Raw genomic sequence first — 24,604 nt, forward strand, 5'->3', positions numbered from 1 at the left:
TTCTTCCTATGGTCCAAATTAACAATGAGAAAAAGAATGCTTTCTAGGAAATAATAAGGAAACAGTATATTTTAATGTCTATTTACGGGCTAGTGAAAATCATTCAATATAAAACTTTTTAAAAGATTTTATTTATTTATTGGAAAGACAGAGATCACAAGTAGGTAGAGAGGCAGGCAGCGAGAGAGGGAGGGGGAAGCAGGCTCCCTGCTGAGCAGAGAGCCAGATTCGGGGCTCAATTCCAGGACCTTGGGATCATGACCTGAGCTGAAGGCAGATGCTTTAACCCACTGAGCCACCCAGGTGCCCCTAAAACGTTAATTTTTAAGATAATCTTTAAACTTCAATTAGATCAGTTCTGTTACTTTTAGGAAAGAGGTAATAATATTCTATCAGAAGGTAAAAAATGTACATACTGTTTTTTCCTCTTTAGAAAAATTACTCAAAATAATAAATAAAATTATTTATCAAAAAATAAGATACAGGGGCGCCTGGGTGGCTAGTCAGGTAAGCATCTGCCTTCCTTCGGCTCAGGTCCTTGGATCAAGCCCTGCCTCTGGCTCCCTGCTCAACAGTGAGTCTGTTTCTCCTTCTTCCTCTGCCCCCCACTCGTGGTCTCTCCTTCGGTATTGCTCTCGCTCTCTCAAATAAATAAAATCTTAACAAAAAAAGAAGATAGTAAACTATTAAAACTAACAAAGACAAGGGATAAAAAGCTGCTTTGAAGGGAGCAGTTCTGTTTCTTTTTTTGAGATGGCTATGATTTTTAAATCGCTATTAAGTTTTGCCATTGGAAAAATAATTACTGAACTCTCTTCAGCAAAATTTTAAAAACCAAATTACAGAATTTTAATTTCTTTAAAAAGAATTTTTTTAAAAAAGATTTTATTTATTTATTTGACAGAGAGAGATCACAAGTAGGCGGAGAGGCAGGCAGAGAGAGAGAGGAGGAAGCAGGCTCCTAAGCAGAGAGCCTGATGCAGGGCTGGATCCCAGGACCCTAGGATCATGACCTGAGTTGAAGGCCGAGGCTTCACCCACTGAGCCGCCCAGGTGCCCCAAAGAATTTTAATTTCTAAAAAGTGGTAGAACAAAGCTTAAAAAGCTACTCTACATCACTTTACTTGATCTAAGAGAAGGTTAATAAGCATTGCCAAAGGCAAGGGCAACAAAAACAAATATGAACTACTGGGACTTCATGAAGATAAAAGCTTCTACACAGTGAAGGAAACAATCAACAAAACTAAAAGGCAACCTATAGAATGGGAAAAGATATTTGCAAATGATGTATGTGATAAAGGGTTAGTATCCAAAAATCTATAAAAAATTTATTAAACTCAACACACATAAAACAAATAATCCAGTTAAGAAATGGGTAGAAGACAAGAACAGACATTTTTCCAAAGAAGACATCCAGATGGCTAACAGACACACAAGAAGATGCTCGACATCACTCAGCATCAAGGAAATACAAATCAAAACCACAATGAGGTATCACCTCACATTGGTCAGAATGGCTAAAATTAACAACTCGGGAAATAGATTTTGGCGAGGATGCAAAGAAAGGCAAACCCTCTTACAAGCTGGTGGGAATGCAAACTGGTGCAGCCATGCAGCCACTCTGGAAAACAGTATAGAGGTTCCTCGAGAAATTGAAAAAAGAGCTATCCTACTAGTGATACATATGACAAAAGATGGGAAAGACCTATACATTGAAAACTACAAAGCACTGCTAAGAGACCTAAATCAATGGAGACAAATACCATGTTCATGGATTAGAAAAGACTATTTTTGGATGTCAATTCTCCCCATATTGATCTATAGATTCAATGGAATCCCAATCAAAATCCTAATAGCATTTCTGGAGAAATGGATGAGCTGATTTTAAGATTCATATGGCAATGCCAAGAAGCATGAATCACCAAAACAACTGAAAAAAAACAAAAAAAAAACCAAACCAAACAAAACCAACCCACAATTGAAAGATTAACACCACCCGATTTTAAGACTTATTATAAGGCCACAGTAATCAAGAAAACGTAGTACTGGCATCAAGACAGATTAATGGAACAAAACATTAAATCAACAAGGAAATGCAAATTAAAACTGCAGTGAGATGTTACACACCTATTAGAAAGGCTAAGATTAAAAAGACTGGCCATACCAAGTATTGGTGAAGATGTGGAGCAACTTGAACACTTAGACATGGCTGGTGGGAATGTAAAGTACACTTTGGAAAAGTCTGGCAGTTTCTTAACAACAACAAAAACAAACATACACCCACCAGGTAACAGAGCCATTTCATTCCTAGGTATTCATCCCCCCAAAAAAGAAGAAAGAAAGAAAGAAAGAAAGAAAGAAAGAAAGAAAGAAAGCATATGCCTACGTAAAGCCTTGCATATGCAGTTTTATTTGCAGCAGTTCAGAACTGGAAACAATGAAAATGTTCACCAACAGATATGGAGGAGACATATAGTGGAACACTACTCAGGAATAAAAGGAATGGACTATCAATATAGTAACAACATGGATAAATCTCAAGATAATCACACTGAGTGAAATACTGGGCCAAGAAAAAAAATTTGCATTCTGTATGATTCCACTTACGTAAAATTCTAGAAAATGTAAACTGATCTCTAGTGGATTAGTGGGGTGGGTGCCAGTAGAGGGAGAAGTGGGGAAGGTTAGGTAAAAGGGTCACAGAGAGGCATGAGAAAAATTTGTGGGAGGGGATAGATATGTTCATTATCTTGGTTGTAGTAATGGTTTCATGACAGTATGTATACATGTAACAAAACATCAATTTATACACATTAAATATACATAGTGCAGCTAGAGTATGTCAGTTATATCTCAATAAAGCTGTTTAGAAAAACAAAATATAACAGCATGCCAAATCAAACAATAGAGAAATACACAAGGAAATCAATGGGGAAAAAAATTACTTGTAAAAAGGCTTCCACGATGTCCCTGTATTTCCTGTTTTCATTATGGGTGGAAGGGGGATATAACATAACATCTGTTTCATGCCCCAGAGCACACCCTTAACCCTTGCCAGCTGTCTCAAAGTACATGCTTTTGGTGGTGGGGGTGGGGATGGATTCACTCACAACCATCAATTCCCACAAGAAAAACAAGCTAAAGTGTAAGCCCTATTGACAACAAATATTTAATCTAAAGATTCATCTTTTGTATGAAGAACAGCATATTACTGAATACGCTGTTTGAAATGGATGGACTGTAAAACTTTTGTTCTAATAAACATAACTAAGAGTAAATGACTACTGAGTACCTTAAATAGCACTTGCTATCTCATTTAATCCTCACAATATATCATTCTGCTGATAAAGCTTATAGTGTAAATAACTGGCCAAAAATCACACAATTAAATGGCAGTACTCTGAACTTTTTTGATTTGAAAGCTCCATACTCATACAGCTATACTTAATTTGAATATTCTAATCAATGGCTTTGTAGACTGCCTAGTAATTATCTTTATGTCTCTCTTGTTTGAAAAGCTAGGACTTCACATCTGGACTTCACTCAGAGAAAGTAAGAATAAAAAATATCAGCCATTCTAACTATAAAAAAATTAAAATATGGCCCCAAACACCCACTGATTAAATCCCTTCTAAAACATGTTTTACAGTAAAGGTTATGAACGTAAATCTAAAAACCTTAATAAAACCTGACACCGCATGAGATCTAAGGCATGCAGATATAGTACACCCAATGTGGAGGACTCAAAAATAAATGATTTAATCTAACTTTTATTAGCAATCAAATCTATTTTTCCAAATGTTTTAAATGGCCATTAAGGGTCCTCCATCTTCCTCTGGAGTAGTCAAACCTCACTGGGAAGCCATCTCCTAGATCTGCTTAGAATTAATGAGCTCTCTTACTGAACTGTGGGATGCCAGCCCAGGCAACCTGGGACAGTTAGTTCATGAGCAATGTAATTTGCTTTCACTGTGGAAGGGATTCCTATAGTGTACTCATTCATGAAAATAAACTGGTCAAAGAGAAAGACTTTCACCAAGAATGTTTCACGCTGACATAATCTCTTGTAAAACAGAAAATCACTTTATATAAAAGTTCAATTAGGACCAAATACAGTATAAATGGCCTCTGTAGCAACTAGATTTTTAAATACAGAGAAGCTGAATATTACTCTATTTTCTACCGACTTTCCTGGTTCCATGCCAAACACGCCTTGGCTGCAACAGAAGAACGAGGAGGCTTTTATATTTTGGGGAGAAAAGTAACTATGGCGGGGCTTTTCTAGAAGGGTGTAGTTGCAATCTGGCACTTTGCAGAAATTCTGGAAAATGAATGAAGTTCTTTTATAAATTTAGCTCTATATGTAGGATCTGGGACCTTTATAATAAATATATTCCTATAAAAACCCAAGCCCTGCCAATGTGACCTACTATTTATTTAGCTGCAACTGTGAACCATATCGTTTTGTTCAAAGTTGCAAGGTTGAAGAATAGATTTTATGCCCAGGAAAAAAATCTATTCTGAAGGTAAAGAGAAAAAAAAGATAAGCTTTTTTACTTAAACAGAAGGAAAAAAACCAATCTATTTCAAAACCTTTTCAACCCACGAAACATGAATTAAGAAAGAATACTAAATGTAAGAAAATTAGTAAGCTGCCATATTAGTCTGAGAAGCCCAACAGGTGCTTGTTGCTAAGCAAGAATTATAGAAATAGTAACAGTAAAATCTTTATATATTATAGAAGCCCAAACAAACAAACAAACAAACAACTACAAACAGATTTCATTTTAAATTTAACAATCTGGTATGGCAGTTGCTTTTCTCAAAAGGATTGAAACAGTTTTGACCCCAGCTGCTACTGATTTTATCTAACAATAGACTGTTTAAAGACGTCTCACTTCTGGTGAAGCTATTCATTTCAACCTAGACTGCATCTAGCTTAAGCTTCAGAAGATAACTTCATCACCTCCAAGCCCTATGCAGACTAAACACAACACTTGTGCCCCATTCTGAATGGTATCTTATATCCAAATGTTCCCTTAATTATAGCTCCTGCTTCTCAAGCTACTCTTTCAACTTGTCAGAAGCTGCCTAAAGTAACTAAAATTGGATTCGCGCAGAAAAAATGTATTTTAGGAAAACATGTGCAACAAGCACCTACGCATCTGTTAACATTAAAACCAGAAGGCAGTATGTTCAGCCACATAAGAACAAGCTGTAAAATTTAATAATTCACAACATCCACTCTGAAATCTTATGGCAGTCTTTTATTTATTTATTTATTTATTTATTTTTGAATATTTTATTTATTTGACAGAAAGAGAGAGATAGAGAGAGATCACAAGTAGGCAGAGAGACAGGCAGAGAGGGAGGGGGAAGCAGGCTCCCTGCTGAGCAGAGAGCCTGATTCAGGGCTAGATCCCAGGACCCTGAGATCATAACCTGAGCCAAGGGTAGAGGCTGAAGCCACTGAGCCACCCAGGGCCCCTCTTGCAGTCTTTTAAAGCAACGCATCACAATGGCACGATCATTTCATCTGTTTGACAAGTCTTTACTGTCTGTCTGTAAGCCCTACGCTGGGTGCAGAGGATACAGTGATTAGCAAAATAGACACTTTTGGTTTCTAAGGCTGAAAAGCAAAGAGAAAATAAGGTTGGCCTGGTTTTTCTATTCGAGGCAGCCATCCCCCCACCATCCCACCACAATTGTGAAGGGGTTGAGGCCCACAAGTTTTTGTAAAAGTCAACTGTAATATTTATATGGGGAACCGCCTCCCGGAGCCCCAGTGCCAACAGGGTAGATCTTCAGCTGAGTGTCTATAACACATGTTGCCAAACTACTGGAGTTTTCTAAAATCTGATTGCTATTTATAATAATATTGCTCCTAGAAAATGCTTTCTGGGTTTTACAGGGAGTCACTGGTATGAGCCAAGCACTTCCCAGTGCAGCTTAGGCAGAGAACTCTTCGGGTTCTAAGCTGGTAACACCTACGGGCAGGAGAGCCAGGTTCTCAGATGAGAACCAAGAGAAGAAATGAGAAAACAACAGGCAACACGAGTGAGAATTAGGAATGAGCTCACACTTCCCCCAATCCTTTTCTCTCTTCTCTTCATTGAGCAAAAAAATACAAAATGGGAGGGTGTCCTGGGTTTAATCAGTTTACAACTACTGGTAACAATGGGATGGGGTTATGAGAAACAGAATAGTTTCCAGGGATATACAGGGAAAGGAAGAAAATTCACTAATAGTGACAAAAGGGGGAGGCCTGTGGAAGTGGCAGAAATGAGTCACCAGCCAGAGTGAACATTTATATGCAATGTACATTGGCAGGGGAGTCATTAGAAAAACCAGGCACTGCTGAGGGCACACTAGAGTCATCCATTCATAATATTAGCGACCACTGACTGTTCCTTGGATATGGGGAACATGGTATGCGCTGAAAGAATCTACATAAAGGGTAAAAAATGGCTCCCAAGCTGTTGCAGGATCTGCAATGCCTGGCAAATTGCAATATTACACAAATACTAGTTATTAATCATTTATTCTTATTACAGAGAAGGAAGCTGTGCTCCAGACAGATTGAATGATGTGACCAAAGTCATACAGTTCTAATTAGCAGTATGGAAGGCAAAGACGCAGGCAATGAACTTTAACATATGTGACTAGGCATGTGTCAAAGCCATAAACATGTGATCCCCAGGGAGCCACGCAAACCCAATACTGAAACAAGCAGGGAAAGGAAGAACAGAAAACAGACTCCATCCTCACCTCCACCCCCCACATATCAGAAGGGAACTGTCTCATGCACTCTGGAGAACGAAACCACTGGAAATTACTTATCACATATCACAAAGCTACCAGGGAAAACAAAACAAAACAAAACAAAACAAAACAAAACAACAAACCCAATAGTTTTCAGTGATAAACTACCCTGAGGCATACTCATTAAACAGAAATGTGAGTCTTTTTCAGTCATTCTTGAAAAACACATTAGCATGTCACTTTAAGAGCACATAGAAATAATAGGTTTAGATTTAATTTTATCACAATTATAATTTTAGAGTAATCCAAGAAAAGACTACCCAGATATGACCAAACGAACACATTTACTCTGTATCAGTGCAGGAAGGGAAAAAGGCTTTTTGTATGAACTCTTTTAAGTGGTTATTGTTGCTACTTAGGAAATCACTGATTCTCTAAGCCTCCTTGAAATTATCTAGAAAATTATCTTTGTTGCTGCAAAAAAAAATATTCATGGGGTCTCTGGGGAGCTCAGTGGGTTAAGCCTCTGCCTTCGGCTCAGGTCTTGGGTCTCAGGGTCCTGGGATGCATCGGGCTGGGCTCTCTGCTCACTGGGGAGCCTGCTTCCCTCCAACCCCTGCCCATCACCCTGCCTGCCTTTCTGCCTACTTGTGATAATAAATAAAATAAAAAAACAAAATCTTTAAAAAAAACCTTCAACAATGGAGCTTCATATGAACACACATGAAATAAATATTAATATTAATGCAATATTTTTTTTTTGGTTTAACACACCTTTAAAGCCTCTATCACGAGGTCCCTTGCTTCAAGCTCTCCTTCAAGAATACTGAATAGTGTTAGGAGTTCAGGCTTGCTGAGTTTTTCCAGATTCATCCTGAAAGCCTAAAACAAAGACAATGATCAGACAATCTCCAGAAGACAGAGTGGGTTTGATATTACTAAAGAAAAAAATAAAGTGAGCCAGACAAGAAAAGAACAACAATTACAGTAAAAAATGGTTTAAGATGGCAAACAGTACAATTAAGTAGAAAAAATAAGAGCCTCTGATATTAATCATAAACTGAGCAGTAAGGGAAAATAAAATTCACCTTAATTACGGATTTCATCACTATTCAGAAAGATCAATTTTTCATCATTTTTCCTCCAGGCATATTTATGAACATCCTGGGAGGTCTCAGAAAGAATTAGTCATGAGTTTTGTTACTAGAAGCACAGGTAAAATTCTGTTACCATGAACACTATTTCACCAGAAAATCATGAGATCATGAAAGACTTCCCAGTTTTAGAGAACCAAATTCCTAAACTCATTATAAAACATTCTGGCATCTCTCTGAAGTTGGATGAAACAAAACTTGGGCAAAGACAATGGCTGGTGGCAGTATGGGAGACAATTCTTTTCAAACCATCTGCTTTCATGTGATAGGTGTTCTCTCTGAAATAGAGTCTAAAAGGAAAAACACCTACCATGGTATTTACTATATTTCATATAGTAAAATAAGACTTCAATGTAGCCATCATACAAATATACTTACAAATAATTTCTTAAAATATACCCTCCTTATTAAACATCTTAACTGGACAGATTACTACAAACTGAATTTATCGGACTCAGCAAGTTCGCGTTTCCAAGAAGTCTTATATCTTCTGAAATATGTTAAATGGCAAACTGCATAGCACAGACTCAATCCTTTCTACAAGATTAATTTCTCAAAAATCACAAAGAGACAGAAGTTAGACTGCTACACAATTTTCCAAGGGTCTTCTGACCATTGGGTATGGTGAGATACATTTTGTAACTTCCGAGGCTGAGCAAATACTACTTTCCTTTTCCCTCTTTTTACTTCCAAATTGTCACTCTCATATAGTTTCCTTTAAAGTGAATTACAGCATGACTAGTTCACACACCCTCCAGTAATTCCCAACGCTTATGAGCACATGAAATTTTAGGAGGCAGACAAAAGAGTCATTGATTCCTTCCAGAGCTACCGCCTCTCAGTGAGGGAGAGCATGTAGGGAAGGCCTATTTCACTGTTGTTAGATTGTGTTCCAAGACATGCCGTACGAATCTTTTGCCACGTGGCAAAATATGTTCCATCTAACTTCAGTTTTAACTGCTAACTTTCTAACTACTGAGTTTTAGCAGCTGGTTAAGTGGTCCTCACTTTGAGATTAGAGAAGACCTCTCACATCAGGTATTTTAAAAATAACTAAAAAAACCTAATAAAGCACATAAACCTAATAATGCCACACACTTAATTTAAGATAGGATGCTGGAAAGAGTGTCTGGCTTTGCAGTCAGATAGATGCCAGGTCTGTATAACCTTAGCTGTGTGATTTGGGGCAAGTTTTCTGATTCTCGGTTTTCTTATCTGTGAAAGGGGGATGATGATATCAAACTCATAGGGTTGCTGTGAAGACTGGGTTAATAAATGTAAAACATCTCGCCAAATTCCCGATACAAGCTGAACAATGGTCTAATTATTAATAACTAGTATCCTCTCTCATTTTCCACAAGAATTCTAAGAAAGGCATTATCAAAATTGGGGGCAGCCAAGATCAATGACCTCAGAAATACCTTCAAGCTGCCCTTTTGTGGTTTGGAAACACAAGTGGAGAGGGGTGATAGCATCCTGGAGTGAAGAACAGTGAGGAATTTAAGCCACCAGTTGAGTCACACTGGTTTCGTGGATGAAACCCTTCCCCCTCTTCCTGATGGTTTCATGGTTCAATCTCGCAGAGATTAAAAAGCACAGGAAAAATCCTGTCATTTTATGCCCATGCCCTTCCCTCCCAAGATATTAAGCAGAATAATAGGCACTTGGAAAAGTACTCTGTAAACACCAGCTACCCTGAGGAAATGAACAGGATGCAGAAACACCAAAATAATAATGGCACTGTTCACACATATTCTCCTTTTTTTCCTTCAGTATCTTTGTAGTCCTTCAAAACTCTTATTTAGAGATCTAAAACTGGGGCTGAAGGAAGCAGTGCCCGGTGAGGAAAGCTTAACAGACCGGGAGCGAGGTGTGCAGAATTTCAGTCTGGCTCTGCCACTGAGTAGCTCTATGGGCGTGGGGACAAAAGTTACCCAGTTGCTCTGGCTCGGAGTTTCCTCACAGGTAAAATCAGAAAGACTAGATCATCTCTAAAGTCCTTCTGGTTTCCATTCCAAACTTTCATGGGTAAAAATCCAGAACTAATTGTTAGAGAATCCAATGAAATAAAAATAAAGTGAATATACAATAAACTAAAACAGACAGTACCTAAATCAAAGTCTTGGATCTGTTGTGATAAATATACGTCCTCATAAAAGAGGAAAATTGAAACAATCTTCAGAGTCACTTAACTATTCAGCCTAGGCAAGAAAAAATTCCAATCGTTGTCAATGGCATAAAGCACTATAATCTTGTTATCTGCATTTGTAAATTGCTTCACCATACAAATCTTAGTATCTGGAACAATCTGCTAATATGTACCCACTCGTCCAGCTGAGTGTCTACATAAGGTAAATACAATACAAATATGACACAGGAGGAAAAAAAGGGTCACAGCTCTGTAACTGAAAAACCAATAGGTCTGTTTTCACATACTCTTATAACTTTTCTTTGGAAATACTAAAATTCAGCAGTTCTTTGCTGTTCTTTATATTTGAATCCAATCTTAAATTTGCAATAAATTTAATGTAAATGAAAGACCATAAAACCACATCATGTTTTAGGGGAATAGTGATATTTCTGGGAGTGGGGGTAAAGGTGGGGGGTGGGGATGATACTGACCTGATAAGTGGCAGTCACACTTTCTGCCTCAAGGATAAATTCTTAAGGTCTTCTTCAGTTAAACTTTGGGAAAATTGGCAAATATATTTAAAATGCCATCAGCATGGTGGAAGAGTGTCCGATGCTACAAAATAATAAGAAATTTATTTCTATGTTACTATACCATAAATGATTGGATAAACCCTATGAATGTCAGCTATGATTACAACTGATAAGGCCTGACAGGTGTGGGTTGATACAGACAAGAAAGAAAACAGCCACTTTTTCAAGTCGAAGCTGAGTAATAAAATAAAAATACCATGCATCTGACTTCCTTTTTGCAATTATAGTTAGGGAAGGTGAGGGCTTTCAAAACCTTTTTTACTTTAAGATGTGCACTGCCATTTCAAGGACTAACTTATGAATGTCCTAGAAGAGAAATGACTTTGTCTCCCTGAATTGACAAAAGCCTATTTGCTTAAATCACCATGACTGATGCACAATACACTTGGATGGAAAAATTACATAATTACAACCGAACTTTTTGAACTGCTAAATTTTGTAAGGTACACCTTTATACCCTCACCTCTGCCAGGCAGTGCACAGACAAATCAACCTGTCACCATCTGGACTTTGTCTGTAAGGCTAATTCCTCATCCTAGCTCCTACTTTTCCCCATTTCCCCCCAAATACTAAGGGTTGAATTACATGCAAATTCTGCGTTTATATTTTCCTAACAGTATATCAGACCCTGCAAACTTTTAAAAAAATGACTGACTTTAAATTTTATGAGGAAACACAACTTTTGTCCTGTACTTTAAGGCACCAACTCTTAAACTTGACTCCCGTTCTTGTCTAATATATAAATGATGTGGCCCAAGATATTTGGAAAAAGGCTGTTGCTAATTCCATATTAATTGTCAGAAATAAGAGTGCCAGATTTTTGGCGTGTCATAGTCTACAGACTCATTCTCTACTTGCTTTCTGAATGAGCTGTTACTTGTCACTGTCATGATCCATTAAGTAACTCTGAAAGACAAGATCATTTCAACCAGATGCTTAGTTCATTCCTTCCATTTGAAAGTCTCCAAGACACAACTTTCCTTACAGTTTAGAGGCATGCCTGTACAAGGCATGCCTCAGTCTATAAATCTGAAATAAAAACCACTCGTAGACAAGTTGTCTGAATACATTATCATACACTGTGGCACAGCTAACTGTAGCTATAGTAAGCTATATAGCTTTCTCAATTAAAAAATAAATGTATATAAGAAAAGAGACAGGGTGCCTGGGTGGCTCAGTGGGTTAAGCCTCTGCCTTCAGCTCAGGTTATGATCTCAGGGTCCTGGGATTGAGCCCCACATTGGGCTCTCTGCTTAGCAGGGAAGAAGCCTGCTTCCCTTCCTCTCTGCCTGCCTCTCTGCCTAATTGTGATCTCTCTTTGTGTCAAATAAATAAAATCTTAAAAAATATATACAAATTATACATATTTTGCTACCTGGGGAAAAGTAAACCTATTTATGGGATAGGTATGAAACTTATTTTTAGGTTATCAATAAAAAATTTTAAACATCAGTTTGCCCAGCGCACCATTTGGTCTATTCACAGGATACTTTCCATCAAGCCAGGACCAACAGTCAGGAGTGTGTGGGTCTTCGACACAAGCTTTTATGTGCCAACAGTCACAAGAGTGGAGGCTACCAAGAAGGGTGCCCTCACCCCTCCTTGATCCTCCTCAGTGGCAGTGCTGATTTTGCCATGGAGGTATGTTGCTGTGGCTCGGGTTCTGTTCATTTTCCCTTCTCTGGATAATACCCAAGCTCCATTCGTTCTGGTTCTGGTTGCTCCTTTTCATTCTTGACGAAGCCCCAGGTTTTGCTCTAGAAATCTGAATTCTACAGGAGAGCAGGAGTTGCTGCCTTTTTTTAACCACAGGGACACTGGTTGGCAGAAAAAGAAACACCCTAGGTTTCTATAGCTATGTAAGCAGGAGGGCAGGGCAGGGTGGAGTACAAATGTGTTTGTATATCAAGTATCTGGGTGTGTGTATGTCTTTATGTGGAACAGTAGGCTTGATTTCTAAATAGTGGGTAGTATGGGGCATGAAAGGGGGAAAGCACATTTTTGGTAAGTCTTAGGTACTTCTGGAAATAGAAACACCTTAAAAAAATCTACACAGATCTGGGTTTTTTTTTTTTTTCTTTTTTAAGTCAACTTGGCTAGTATAAAAAACAAATCAGTTGTTTTGCCCAGAAAATCACACTTGCAAACTGCATAAAAATCACTTCTTTAATATATACTGAGACATCAGATTTAAAAAAACATACTTGGGCTGCAACTGACTGGGATTCAGGCCATTTAGTAAGTTTTTAGTATTAGCAATAAGACAGAAAGCAAATTTGTTCCAACTATGTGAGGATTTTCACATACATATCAGCTAAGGCAACATATAGGAGGCCAATTAATTCTTAAAATTCAGAGTCAACACTGACATATACAAAATGGGTGTTTTTGAAAGCTTTCCAGTAGATAATGCACTTCTTTAAAAACCCAGAATATATGAAACTTAAAAAATAAAATAAACATGTCACATTTATAAATACTAAATCTAAATATGGACAAAAATGCACTGCTATTTTTAAAAATGTATCCAAAGCAACCTACTATCTGGTGGAAGGTGTTGACACATTACCTTGACTATCTCAAAAAGATTTGTTTCCCCACCCTCTGGCACTTCTAGTTTTTTGGAAGGGTTATTTACACATTTGGGGTAAGAGAGTGGCAACATTCCAAACTATATTTCTCATTCCACTTTTGGCATTTTAGGATTAGTCTAGGGAAGACAAACATGTCAAAATACTACCAGAAAATAATTTTCTGACCAAGAAAGCAGATCTTTTGTACGTTTACTAAAGAGACTTGTTTTTGCTATTATTATTTACAAAGGTTCTAAAACCAAGGTATAAAAACAAATATCATTTTATTGAATTCTACAATACTAAGCAATATAAGCTTTATTACAAATGACAAATCAATCTTTCAGTTGAAGATAAAATATATTACTGGACTATTTGGATCCTTATGTGTCTATGTGTTATAATAAATGTTTGGACTAGGGGTGTCTGGTGGTTCAGTCAGTTAAGTTCCAACTCTTGATTTCTGTGCAACTCATGATCTCAGGGTTGTGGAATCAAACCCTGCATTGGGCTCCACGCTGAGTGTGAGCCTGTTTAAGATTCTCCCTTTCCCTCAGCTCCCACCCCTTGCTCACTCTCTCTCAGGAAAAAACAACAACAAAAACCTGTTTGGGCTAAACTGGATGCCTGCCCCCATTCAGATATTCAAGTCTTGATCCCCAACACCTCAGAATATAATGCATTTGGAGACAGGGTCTTTAAAGAGGGAATTAAGTTAAAATGTGGTTATTAGGGTAGGCCCTAATCTACTATAGCTGGTAGCCTTATAAGAGGGGAAACCTGGATACAAACAAGGGACAGGGAAAGACCATGTGAAGACACAGGGGGAAGAGGGTCATCTAGGAGTCAAAGAGAGAAGCCTCAGAAGAAACCAATCTTGCTGACACATTTCCAATTTCTAGCCTACAGGATTTTGAGAAAATAAATTTCTGTTGTTTAAGCCATCCGGTCTGCCTTGTTATGGCAGTCTAAGCAAATGAATACAACATGTTAACCATTTACTACTTTACAGACTCTTAGAGCAACTAGATCTGAGCCTTCCCATTACCAGCAGAGTGCTGTAACACTTCTCAGAATGCCTTGCTTTGTCTTATTGCTATCAGTTTGTTTTTTCAAGCCACACTATAGATAGTATTATATAAAACAAAATGGTCTCAAAACAGTTTTGAAGATTATAAATTTCACGACTCTGAAATGTAATATGAATAATACACTTAGAAAAAAATTGCAACAGTGCTAAGGGATCGAGATGCTTGTTTATTGATAGTCAATACAGACTTTGAAGTAGGCCTCAAGAAACCAGTTCTGTAATGAAGCTAATTAACATCGACATTTAAAATACTTTTAGTACTCTATTCAAACATACTCTATTCACAGCAGATTCTAGGACGCCAAATTTTCTGGATTTATGCTTAGTGCAGAAATGAATAATGATATAACTGAGCCTATCAACATTAATCACCACCACCTCAGAGTTGTACAGCAGAGTTTTCTAAGAAGAATTCAAGCAGGAATAGTTAAAACAAAAAAGACATTTATCGAGCTAAATAAAAACAAAACAAAAAAGATAAACATTAATGTGTTCCAGGCAGTGTTCCAAGTACCTGCCAAGAATTAATTCAATCCCCACAACAACCTTAGATGACAGATGCTACAACCACCATCACATCCCCATCTTACAGACTAGAAAAGTCAGTTACAGAGGCTAAATAACTTGCTCGAAGTTTCTGATACAGTATGCAGCAGAAATGGGATTTGAGCCTAAGTAATTTGATTCCAGTGGCTTCCTTAACAACCACTGCGACTTGGTAACCATCGTTCACATCTGATCTTCTCATTTTACCAGTTTTATGAACTGTACGGTAGAAAAACCTCTCTACAACGTGATCCACAAATCTGGAAGGGACCTCAGCAATAATCTCATTTGGCACTCTTCATTTTACAGATGAAAACTGAGACCAGGGTTGTTCAGTGAATTCCCGAAGATTACAGTTAAATAGTAAACTAGTTCTAACACCTATGTCTTCTATAGATCCAGTCTAATCCACTTTCTGGGACACCATGATGAATATGAGATTTTTGTTTTGTTTCACTCTGTTTGAAGACTCCTGCATCTCTGGTATATCTCTTTCTGTGTGTGAATATCCATCTCCTTCTCTATGTGTGTATGTGTATATGTCTGTTTCTCTCATTGTTTCTCTTATTTGTTGCCAATAAGATTTATAGGAGTATTGAGGAAAACAAGGAAGTGGCCTCATGCCCATAAACAAATATTCAAACATCTCTCCCCCAAAATGAGGACATTTAGCACAACACTATTAAAAACAGGTCTGTCTACCTGGATATCTGTTTACACCCTTTCAAGTATTCTCATCTGAGACAAGACCAAACCAGAAGAACTACATTAGTTAAGCTACTGGAATGTGTGTTAATGAAAATGAATAATAGATTTTACATTAATATTTTTCATTAAAAATGTCTTTTAGCATTAGAAAAATACCAGAAGTATGAACCATTAAGTATATGCTGGTTGACTTTATTTAGCTTAAATGAAATTATAACAAGATTCATTGACATATATGCCTGTATCATCTATCTGTCTATCATTCCCCTAAACTTCTGTATATCTGAAATAATGCCACCATGAGTTGTAAAATACTACAACAAAGAAAAAAAATAACATATAGATTGATTTTCTTTCCAGTAAAATGATTCATGGGCCATAATTCTAGGAACAGCCTGAAATACAAAAACCCTTCAAATGTCAATGTAGAAGGAAGTTGTTGACTCCATCAGGATTCCAAACCGGGAAGAAACAGAACATACACACAAGCCATAAAACAGTCAAGGTATCTGTATTGTAGCTATGCTCATAACCTGACTCTCCTAGAACTACAAAAAATTCCACAATAAATATTATAACTGTGTGTGTTTTACCTTTTAAATTTTGACTTCCTTTTTAAATGAATTTTTTTTTTTTTTTAGAGAGAGCGTGAGAGCAAGCATGACTACACAGAAGTAGGGGGAGGCAGGACGGGGCAGGGAGAGGGAGAGAGAGAATCTCCCTCTCTGAGGGTTAGATCTCAGGACCCTGAGATCATGACCTGAGCTGAAATCAAGAGTCGGAAGTTTAATAACCGATGGAGCCACCTAGGCACCCCTTAATTGTTGTATTCTAAATCAAATCATGGATTTAAAAAATAAAAGTTTAACAATTTGCTACCAGCTGAAAATTACCGACGATGGACCTAGCAATTATTTTTGCTCCAAGGTTCCTCAGGGACAGTAATGCTCTTGAGAGGTGGTATGTTGCCGCAAAAAGCTGTGTGGGCTTTGGAGTAGGACAGACCTAGGTTTGCATCCTGGCTCTGCTACTTCATCATTCCTCTATTCACTTAACCTCTGAGTTTTCAGTTCTTCATTTATAAAATGGGCTAATACCAACTACTTTAACAGGATATAGACCAGTTAAAATGAGTGGCTGGTCAGTTCTCATCCCTGGAGCACATACGTGGCTTCATTAGCAAAGATAATGAAGTTTTACTTTTCCTATGAGTTGCCATTTTCTATTAGTCATGTGTCTAATCTAGAAATCAAAACAAGTTTGAAGGTCACAGCTCAGGAATATGCACAGCATTTGTTCAGGCCAATGGTTATCTCCATACTTGGGAAAAGAAAAGGACATCCTTTTGCCTATACTAGCTTTTTGTGACTTTAGGACACAGGTGAAAAGCATGACTTCATTTCCACAGAATTTTTTACAGCTTTTAATCAAGTCACAATTTTCTTTTTCGAGTCACAATTTTAACTTAATGCTTGAGAAATTGATTTTCTAAAAATAACATGGCTATTTTTTACATTATGTTAAATGCATAGTGGATATGTATCTATATTTATAACCCAGGAGCAATTACGACCTTCTGTTTTATCAGTTCTTCTGTTTTCATATCTGTCTTCTAAGACCTCTCTCCTTGACAAACTCAAGTTGATTAAACTTAGCACCTAGCAGTGTGGTTCAAAGGGGTTTTTTAAAGTATGCTGGTTGGAAAGAAATGTACAGCCCTGAATTACAGCCAGCAAGACTGGGCTTTAGCTCTTCTAGGAAATGAGAAGCCACTAAACATTTTTCATCAGGTAAATTTCACAACAGAAGCATACTTTTAGGAAGGGAAAGAGCTGATTTGACTGAAAAATTGGAAGCAGAAAAAGTAGTTAAGAGAAAACTTCGGGGCCTGGGTGGCTCAGTGGGTTAAGCCGCTGCCTTTGGCTCAGGTCATGATCTCAGGGTCCTGGGATCGAGCCCCACATCGGGCTCTCTGCTCAGCAGGGAGCCTGCTTCCCTCTCTCTCTCTTTCTCTGCCTGCCTCTCTGCCTACTTGTGATCTCTGTCTGTCAAATAAATAAATAAAATATTTTAAAATAAAAAAAAAAAGAAAAAACTTCAACAGTGCAGGTATGAGGCAAACATGTATGAAGTAGGATAGCAGCAGTCAGGATGGAGGAGAAATGATGGATGCAGGAGACTTCGTGCGGAATTTACAGTAACTTGGTACTGGTTCCATTCCATGACACAGGAAGCAAAATTATCGCAGATCGGCTGAACTTTTAGACTGATTGACTAGAATGATGACGCCATTAACAGAAACGGGGATGTTAGAAAAGGAACTGGTTTTAGGGGAAAATGGTCACTGATGTGAGACATGCTGAATGAGAAGTCATCAGACTCCCAAGAAGAACGAAATGTGTTAAGAGTCAGTTAGTGTAGGGAAGACTAAAGGTTTCGAAGTGGAGAAGTCTTCAGGGGTAGAGCCTTTAAGAAAATTCCTCCTGTGCCTTCAATTTAAGAACAAGAGGCAATAGGAAGGAGCTGATACATGGGATGAGACCTGATCATTTTTGTATCCTCAACTATTAAAGCACTTAAGATTTGTTCTGTCCTTATTCCTGAACCACCTGCTACAACAGAAAGGTCTGGCTGGCAAAAACTGAGAGATGGGGCACCCCTTCCCCCACACCTCCCCAAAGCAAAGTTAGTGCTTCTCTCTTTTTCTTGTAACCTACCAGTCACTTACCCATTGTTCTTTTCTCTTTTGTAACTTACAGTTCTTACTTCTTGTTAAATCAATTCCTCCCTGCTTGCTTCTCCCTGCCGTACTTCTTCCCTGGCTCTCACCAGTCTAGGATGGCATACCTACAGCACTCTTCAGCCTTGCCCTGGCTAGCAGCTGTGTACAAAGGACCCAAGCAGATGCTCTTAAGGCTCAAGGTCAGAAGTTTTTTTGGTCTGTAAACCCCATCATCCTATGCTCTCCTATTTTCTTTTCTAGTTTTTATTGAACTCAGTAACAATTAAGGATAACATCCTTTGTGGCTCCCCAAGTCAGAAAGGCTTCATTTAGCAGCAAAGGATACACTTAGATGGGAAACTCTGGCTTTGGACCTGAAATACAGAGTTTAGAATTACTTGGCAGGGAGGAACCATATTACTGCATTCTTTACTTCAATGCCTGCTTGTAGTCCTGTTTTCCTCAACCCACACACCCCTGTCCTCAACTCCCCTCACCTCCACTCTTAATTCCTGTCTATGGTTTCTTCTCACCTGTTCCCATCATCGCTCCTTACTTTGGGGGCAGTTGGGGGAGCTGTCTTCAAAAGGCAGAAACCACTTTTGATCAAAATTACCACTGAAAATCCTTTAATCTAACAGAAGGTGCAACCCTGTACTGTCATCCCCATGTCCATAAAACCAATTATAGGACACTGAGGATGGAGGTACTTAAGATGGTAAAGTTTGGAGTGTAGCAACTGACAAGTCAGAGAAGATACCAGATGGTTGAATCCTTTGCCTTTCTTTATCTCAGGCTGAAAAATTCAAGAAAGATAATTTGCATGACAAAATTATGAAATACACACTCTATGAGGCGGACATACATACTCCCCTAAAAATCTTTGTATCCTTGTATCAGATGTCTGAGATCATGATGTATAGAAGCTTTGTTTCCTCAACTTAGGAATCTTAGCTATATACTAAAATATTTAAAAGCAACCAAATGATAACTAAAGTCATATACCGATTCTTTTCTTTTGTTAAAATGCCAAAGGAGTGGGCGCCTGGGTGGCTCAGTGGGTTGGGCCGCTGCCTTCCGCTCGGGTCGTGATCTCAGGGTCCTGGGATCAAGGCCCGGGTCGGGCTCTCTGCTCAGCGGGGAGCCTGCTTCCCTCTTTCTCTCTCTGCCTGCCTCTCTGTCTACTTGTGATCTCTCTCTGTCAAGTAAATAAATAAAATCTTAAAAAAAAAAAAATGCCAAAGGAGTAAAAGAATATTTAATACTAAATTCTGTAATTCACATGCAAAGTGCTAGTAAGGCAGCAATAATACCTATCAATACTGTATGCTTCCTACATGCCAGGGACCTCGCTCTGTGATTTATGTATACATTAGTTCATGTAAACCTTAAAACAAAACAAAACAAAACAAAACTCTAAAAATTACTTCTATGTCATAGCTGAGGAAAATGGGATGTGGTGAGATAGAAAACTGCCTTTGCCTGGGGCACACTTTGTAAAAGAGCAGCAGAGCTGGGATTTGAACCCAGGTTTGCCTTTAGAGTTTCTGCTGTCACCTCCCACACTCTATAGCTTCAAAACAAATAAGCCATTTTGTCATTGAAATGCTTTGAACTGCAACTTACAAGATGTGATTTTTAGTTATTAGCAGCAAACATGTAGGAAATAAGAAAAAATGGGCCTTCAGAAACAGGCTGACAAGTCATTCCTGGGGTCAACCACCAGAGACTGGACATATTTCCTCTAGAAATAAATCTCTGCTTCTCATATCATGCCACCAGATGCCAGTACAATGGCAACCCCTCGAAACATGGGTCTCCTACACTCAAAAAAGCCAAGAATTCCAATCCTGTTCTGCAAATAAACTGGTAGCATTGCAAATCTGATTCTGCCAAGACACATCCATTATAGACCCGAGTGCACTGGGCTCACTGTATCAGTCCACATGATTACATTCAGAGACCCAATTCTATTTGTGTCCCTGTTCATGTATTTAGTGCTAGTTCAGAAAAGCACAAAATCGACTAAAAATCCACTTGAAAAAAATCCCAGAGTAGATGAGTAACTTGTCCAAATCAAACACTCGGAAACCATTCTTAAAAACCAGCAATCAGTTCCTAGTGTGCTCTCCTAAATTCACCTCACTCAGGTCAGAGACTCAGAGAAATAAAATTCCAAAATGACTAGCAGTGATTACATTAGTAAGTCTGTTTCAGATTTCATTACAGCAAAATTATGTATATATAAACAGCAGATATTTTCTTATAGGAAATTCAGTATTTTAGAGTCACTTAAGATACTGGAGTTTCCTAAGACATCAGGTAGGGAAAATAATGTTAAATCACAGCAAAAAGAAACGGATTATACTAAGTTGTGTCATATCCTATCAGCAATTTATCTTTCTAGTCTACCCTAAGGTGACAGCTTCAAACAAAGTTCAACATACACCTGTCCCAGAGACTGGGAAACACACAATGGTTAAAAAAGAATTACTACTGGGATGCCTGGGTGGCTCAGTTGGTTAAGCGGCTGCCTTTGGCTCAGGTCATGATCCCAGCATCCTGGGATCGATTCCCACATTGGGCTCCTTGCTCAGCAGGGAGTCTGCTTCTCCCTCTGCCTCTGCCTGCCACTCTGCCTGTGCTCACTCTCTCTGGCAAATACATAAATAAAATCTTAAAAAAAAAAAAGAATTACTACTACCTGCTCTCAACGAATTTATAATTAAGTCACATAGAGTAGATATATACATAAAATCCTCTGCAATTACAATGCTTTTCCTCATCTAATATGACCAAACAGTTGTTGAAAAAGTCAGACCAAAGATTTCCAAGACCCAAACGTGTATCAGGCAGGTCCTGCTTGTTGTGCCAAATAATCAGAGAGCATTATTTGCTTTTTCCTCTCTGCTCATTAAGGCTCTGGCAATCATCACTGCTTTGGTTCTTAGTCTCTTACCTCAGTTTATTTTCTGTTCTCTGCTCATGTAATAAGATATATCTTTTTGGGATTTCCTGTTCTGCTTTTAGTTATTTTTCTGCTGCTTTTGCCGGGGGCCCCATGTCTTACCCTCTCCTATCACAGTAAGTTTTGTGTTTGCTGGGGAGACCTACCACACGGTTCTTTCTTTGTGCTTTTTTATTGGAGGTCTGGAAACAATCACTGAACAGCTCTGTGAGCACTAAGAGTGGCTCTGAAAACTTCAAAGCTAACTATTCAAAAATAATAAACTTCAGGAAGTCTACCTTCAGAAAGTCTAATCAGGAAGGTAAGAGACAGCCATTACAACTGCCCACCATGATTTCAACTCTTTGCATTTCACGGCTATAAGCCTGGCTACAGATAATAGTAGTAAGATAAACTTGAAAGCAAAAGAAACGATGTTAAAAAGTATGGCAAATTTTAATACATGGAAGTGCTACCTATTGATGATTACTGGGGATTCAATATCATTAACAATAGGCCAAAATCATCAGCATTTTGCACCTGCTGAAATGAAGGTCAACTTGGCAAAGCCTTTATGAGCACAATATAGAGACACTTCTTGGTGGCTACAGGTCCATGAATAGCTGGAGCTGACCCTGCTTTTTATTTGTCCTTATCTCTGAGATTTAAGCCTGGCTCTTACTTCTCATCCCTTAAATTTTGGCAGGTAATACCACTGTTACAAAACCAGTCAATAACATCATGTGTGTTTCAGTTCCTCTGGAAGGAAAAACCTCCGCCATAAAAAAGGGGCTACACAGTAACCAAAGGCCACAGAGGGGATTAATGATAAACCTAGATGGCTGAACCTGAATTTTCTTCAAACACTTCCTGCCTTTTGTTTCAACAGAACTATACCTTCAAGGTTAACTGCAGTCTCCCTGAGCAACGGACCAGCCCACCCTAGACTGGGAGATACTCAGTCCTAATCTAATGCTCTTTATATACTTATCTACACGGTTTTATTTGAAAACGTGCTATTATTCACTAGCAGTCCAACAATACACACTGCATTCTACCCACGTAAGGCCAACTCTGCAGATGACCAACACACCCACCTATCTGTGAAACAGAAAAGGATGGTTTTTCATCAAGTTCCCAAGGCAGAAATAGGGTAGAAAGCCAAAATGAAACGCAACTCAAACCTGAAAAAGCCTTAGAAGTTGGGTCCTCCCTCAAGGAGCAGAGATTAGAGGAACCGCACAAAGGGTGAAGGGGGAGCGGGGAGTTAGTATTTCTCGTTGCTCCACAGTCTAAAACAGTCCCGAAGCAGGTGAGCTCTGGGCCCGCGCCACCTTACCCCTCCCCCGCCCAAGGGAACAGAGGATCCGAGGGGCTTCAAGAGGAAGCCCGAGTATCAGAGCGTGGGGGATGGGAAGAACTGAAGTGGGGGAAGGCCGCTTCTTCTGTGGAGCTGGCTGTCTAGACAGGGTCTTGATTTCTGCCTCACCCATCTTTTTTGGAAAATACTGATTTTTATCTTACGGGTGAAACTAGCGCTGGTCCCACTCTGGCGAGCAGGGACAAGTGTAGGGAGGGATGTCTGGGTTCCCGGGGCTACCGTATGGGGGTGGGGGCGGCAGCCTAGAGATTGAGAACCTGCGCGCCCTCCCCAAGGTTGAGGCGCCGGGCGAGCGGGACCCTTAAACGAGGGGTGTCAGAGGGAAGCCCCTTATACGGAGCTGGGATTGACCGGGGACAATAAGTAGTTGCGAGGACCCTCGGAGGATGGGGAGCCGCCTCCTCGGGGAATACCGGGAGGCGGAGGAGACGGCCCCGCCCCCTCAGGGGATGGGCGCAAGTGGCAGTTGGGACGGCGGTGGGAGGACACCGGTGGTCCTACCCTTGCTTTTCTCTCGAGAACCCGGCCCCCGAGCCACCGTCGAGCCCCAGCCCTGGCGGCTCCTACCTTTTCCCGGCGCTCTGGTCTCTGCTCCCCGCCGCCTCCGCCACCCGCTCCCATCCAAGCCTCCTGAGGCCCCGCCCCTCAACCGCCAGACGGGCGCAATGGCATTCACCAGGGCCAATCGCCACCTCGCTTCCTCAGCACCGGCACCAATCCGCGCCTGCTGGAGGAGGGGCTTCTCCAAAGTCATTTAGGCTCCTCCCGGGGCCCCAAGATCCCTTTTGTTTGGGGAGAGCCGGGCTGGGATTGAGCTCGCGTCACTTCCTGGAGGAAGCGCGCTCCTCCGGCCGGGGCTCCGGGTGGGCTCGCGCCCCTCCCGGCTCGGCTTCTGCAACTTTCCACCTTATGCGGTTTCTGGGCAGCACGGTGCCGAGTGTTTCTTGCTTTATCCTCCTAGTCTGGGAGGCTTAGGAATGGCGGGCTTTGGGAGCTCAGGTTGATTGGGCACATTAACGTTTCATTCTATCCAAAATGTTAATAAATGAAATGCCCTTTGGCGTCTGCTTTAGAATTAGTTGTCGCAAACCTGGTAACGTGTCTTTCCTGCTGTCTCTTTCTCTTGGACCAGCTTGTGGGTGTGGTGCTAGAAGCAAGAGCGCAAACACGATAAACCCAGATAGTACTGGGGCATAGTATTGATCTAGGAAGATATGTCATCACTGTGGCGGACACTTTCATATGCTATCTTACTTAATTTCCGCTATTATATGATAAATCTGTCCTAACTTGTAATATAGACATCATCCCATTTTACAGATGAGAAGATAGCAATGAAAAGAACTCAAATAACTATGGGCACAGAGCTAGTAAATAATAAAGAAAGAACTTCCAATGAGGTTGTATGACTCTAAACCTGTGCCATATTCTGCTTAACGCACACAGACTCTCACAAGGAGGACGGGTCCACAGAAGGGGCCTGGGAGAGTACATACAAAACCAGAATCAGAGCCAGAATAAGGCTCCATGCCTCCCTGCGAGGCTTGAGAGAGTCATCCCTATTTAAGGATAGCAAGATACTGAGAAGCTCAGCAGCAGGCCAAGTGCTTTTGAAGTAATGACATAGGAAATTCAGAACTGAAAGGGATCATGCCCTGTGTTCAGGAGAGCAGACAATCTGAAAGGCACGATGATGGCCAGGCACATAGTAGGTGTTCAGTGAACACTGACCTGTCTTGAAAGAGAATGTCTGAAATGGTTAAAAACATAGAGTGGGGGTGCTGGAATAGGCCCACAAATGTGAAAAATCCCATTTCCTCCTCCTCCCTTTCGCCCTGCCTCTGCATTTGCAATGAGGGAAGTGCCTCATTGCCCAACAATGAGGCAGATGTGGGAGAACAGGCTATTTTCTGCTAGCTTCTGAGTCACCCTAAGAGTTGTCCTAGTGAATCAGCTCCTCCCTCCTTCCCCTCCTTTCCTTTGTAGCTGCTAACCCA

At 39.7% G+C, this 24,604-nt stretch overlaps 1 protein-coding gene across 2 annotated transcripts in view; it reads right to left on the minus strand.

Annotated features, from left to right (window-relative positions):
* Positions 1-23,281, minus strand: part of CTTNBP2NL (CTTNBP2 N-terminal like) — a 49,148-nt gene extending 25,867 nt beyond the window's left edge. The window contains exons 1-3 of one of the 2 annotated variants that reach the window (XM_004769793.3): positions 23,175-23,281; positions 10,539-10,662; positions 7,537-7,644 (exon numbers count right to left, since the gene is read on the minus strand). In XM_004769793.3, coding sequence (XP_004769850.1) covers positions 7,537-7,635 — 99 coding nt within the window. In that variant the 5' untranslated portion in view covers positions 7,636-7,644; positions 10,539-10,662; positions 23,175-23,281. The remainder of the gene's footprint in view (positions 1-7,536; positions 7,645-10,538; positions 10,663-23,174) is intronic. The other variant, XM_004769792.3, reaches the window with a different exon arrangement.
* Between the last annotated feature and the right edge of the window lie 1,323 nt (positions 23,282-24,604).

This window comes from Mustela putorius, unplaced genomic scaffold, assembly GCF_011764305.1.
Source record: "Mustela putorius furo isolate JIRA1106 unplaced genomic scaffold, ASM1176430v1.1 tig00000585_pilon_pilon_pilon, whole genome shotgun sequence".
In the NCBI taxonomy this organism is placed as follows: Eukaryota; Metazoa; Chordata; class Mammalia; order Carnivora; family Mustelidae; genus Mustela; species Mustela putorius.